The sequence below is a fragment of the Oratosquilla oratoria genome, chromosome 22 (genome assembly GCF_046742065.1).
Source record: "Oratosquilla oratoria isolate Oo_2021 chromosome 22, ASM4674206v1, whole genome shotgun sequence".
Classification (NCBI taxonomy): domain Eukaryota; kingdom Metazoa; phylum Arthropoda; class Malacostraca; order Stomatopoda; family Squillidae; genus Oratosquilla; species Oratosquilla oratoria.
The window spans coordinates 30,108,880-30,111,379 of record NC_134798.1 but is presented as its reverse complement, the minus strand read 5'-3'; the positions used below and the strand labels follow the sequence as shown (position 1 = coordinate 30,111,379).

General features: G+C 37.2%; 1 protein-coding gene across 1 annotated transcript in view; it reads right to left on the bottom strand.

The window, feature by feature from the left end:
• Window positions 1-1,214: 1,214 nt before the first annotated feature.
• LOC143037336 (uncharacterized) overlaps window positions 1,215-2,500 on the bottom strand; it is an 18,835-nt gene continuing 17,549 nt past the window's right edge. The window contains exons 3-4 of the mRNA XM_076205472.1: window positions 2,470-2,500; window positions 1,215-2,265 (exon numbers count right to left, since the gene is read on the bottom strand). The exon at window positions 2,470-2,500 is cut by the window's right edge and continues 207 nt beyond it. Coding sequence (XP_076061587.1) covers window positions 1,215-2,265; window positions 2,470-2,500 — 1,082 coding nt within the window. The remainder of the gene's footprint in view (window positions 2,266-2,469) is intronic.

Sequence of the window (2,500 nt, the reverse complement as noted above, 5' to 3'; positions counted from 1 at the left end):
GTTTCTAACCTATACATGTTTGAATAGAATGTGATAAGATTTGAATTGTATTTTAAAAAATGAGCAATACATGAAACAATTTACAAAACTTCTTTATATACAATATTTCTTGTGAAGGTAGTTCCTCTTCTCTGGCCATGAGTAGAATCATTCTGAGGACAAATTTTCACTCTTACATTGTTCATAGACCTTGCTCTTGAGAAGGCTACATAAAGTTGTCCATGAGTAAAGCAAGGTTGTGGTAGGTAGATCCCAACCTTATCGAAAGTCTGTCCTTGAGCTTTATTAATGGTCATTGAATATGATAAGCGGACGGGAAATTGAGTCCTGTGCAGAACAAATGGAATATTTACGTCACTGGGATTAAGTTTAATTCTTGGAATTAAAACTCGCTCCTGGGCATGAGATCCACTCATGATTGAAGCTAGAATACTGTGGTTATGAAGCTCCAATACTTCTAAACGCGTTCCATTACACAGTCCTTGCGTTATTGACATGTTTCGAAGCAGCATAATAATAGATCCAACTTTAAGATTGAGACGATGAGGAGGCATTCCCGAAGGCGTAAGTGAATTTATGAATTCGATTGGATAATTATTGGCTTTCATTTCATTGTCTGATGATACTGAATCTATACTTAGATATGTTTTGCTCTCAGTTGGTAGTCTTCGTAGAATATCTTCATTAACTTTCAAGTAATCTACATTTTTTTGTGACAAAATAACTCTACTTTTCATTTCGTCTTGGGTGCAATTATCAAATATGTCTGATACTAAAGAGTCAATGCATACACATTGTTCTGGGATATCGATCGTATCATCAGAAACGTTATCAAGTGAACTCTGGACTCGACAATTCCAATTTGTAAGAGCCGTTGTGAGAAAACGTGTTCGTTTTCATTAGTCCTCATATTCTGAGAGAGTTTAAGTTGATGAAAATTGTGCCACATTGGAGACTTCTTTAGGCATACATTCAATACTGCAGAAGGTGGAGCTCTAGGAACCACAGGCAGAACTTGCCTGAAGTCTCCTCCTAATATGATGACTTTACCACCAAATATGCTATTATTATTCATAATATCTTGTAAACAATTATCAATAGCATTCAATGCATATCGAGGGATCATCGACGCCTCATCATAATGAAGACTTTCACCTGCCTGAGAATATTGGCTTGGTCAGAATTAGGCGGAATATTGCAGGTAATTGTCTCAGTCAAAGGAACAGGAAGTTTGAAGATACTGTGAAGAGTTTTCCATTTTTCAATAGTGTTGCTGCAATAACTGTCCAAGCAGAAGTACTAACAGCCACATTTTGAGCCACCAGGTAATCATGAATCATATTGAATAGAAAAGTTTTGCCAGAGCCGCCAGATGCATCCAAGTAAAACAGTCTGTGGTTGGTTTCTAATCCTCTATCTATTTCACTTACAGCGTTACTGACACTATTAAATACATATCTTTGCTCAATATTTAGTACTTCAGGATTGACTTCTTGAATTTCTTCCATATGTTGAATGGCAGGAGGCTCACTGATTGGTTCTGGCAGACCAAGCATTGCACAATTCATGCCGTTTTCATTCAAAATCATGTTTATGTGATGCAGAGCGATATTTTCTGCAACATTATTATCATATTGGCATAAAAGGTCCTCTATCATAAGGTGTTTGTTATCATTCCATAATTGTAAGGCATTTTGTGGTGTATTGAATAAACAAATAATTGCAAACATGTTAAGAAGCTGTCGTGGCATTTGATATATAGCTGCCTCACTCAAAGCCATTTCTAGTTCGTTGTCATCTTCAAGCAGTTGGAATCGAATACAGGCATCCTTAAAGGTCGGCAACTGTTCACCTCCTACAGTTTTCAAGCCATCAAAAGAAGTTGCACCTGGTACATGAAGAAGAAGCATCCTGAAATGGAATTTCTCAGCATTTCTAGGACTGGCAGAGTACATTCTCGTTACAATCTGGCGGTGACGTTGTCTTCTGTTCCAAGTGTTGCTTTGGTTATTAAATACATAATATTCAGGGATATCAGTATAAAGGTAGGCTCTTGCATCCACGTCACTTTGGTTAAGTTTGAACCATGCAGTTAATTGCGTGTCTTGTCCTTCTGCACGGGCAGCAGCCTGTCTTTGTTCGCCCGGCTTATAATAAACTTGTTGCTGGTCAGGCAAATGGAGTGCCAGTCGGTAAACTGTGTGCGACTGTCCATACATTTTATATTCTGACAAACGCCAAAATGCTTCAGGCGGAGATACGTATCTACACGAAATATATTGTTTAATTTCATTATATTCATTTTCATTAGTTTGATTGTTGTTCATATTCATTTCCATCATTGCGCAATCATGTCCTTTATAGACATATTTGAAAAGATATTTCACACTTTTTACCGATATACACACTTCTACATTAATGTGAGCACCATATTTTCTGAGTAAATATATATTATATGGTACTACAAACCTGCAGTCAACCTCATGGACGCCCACTCTAA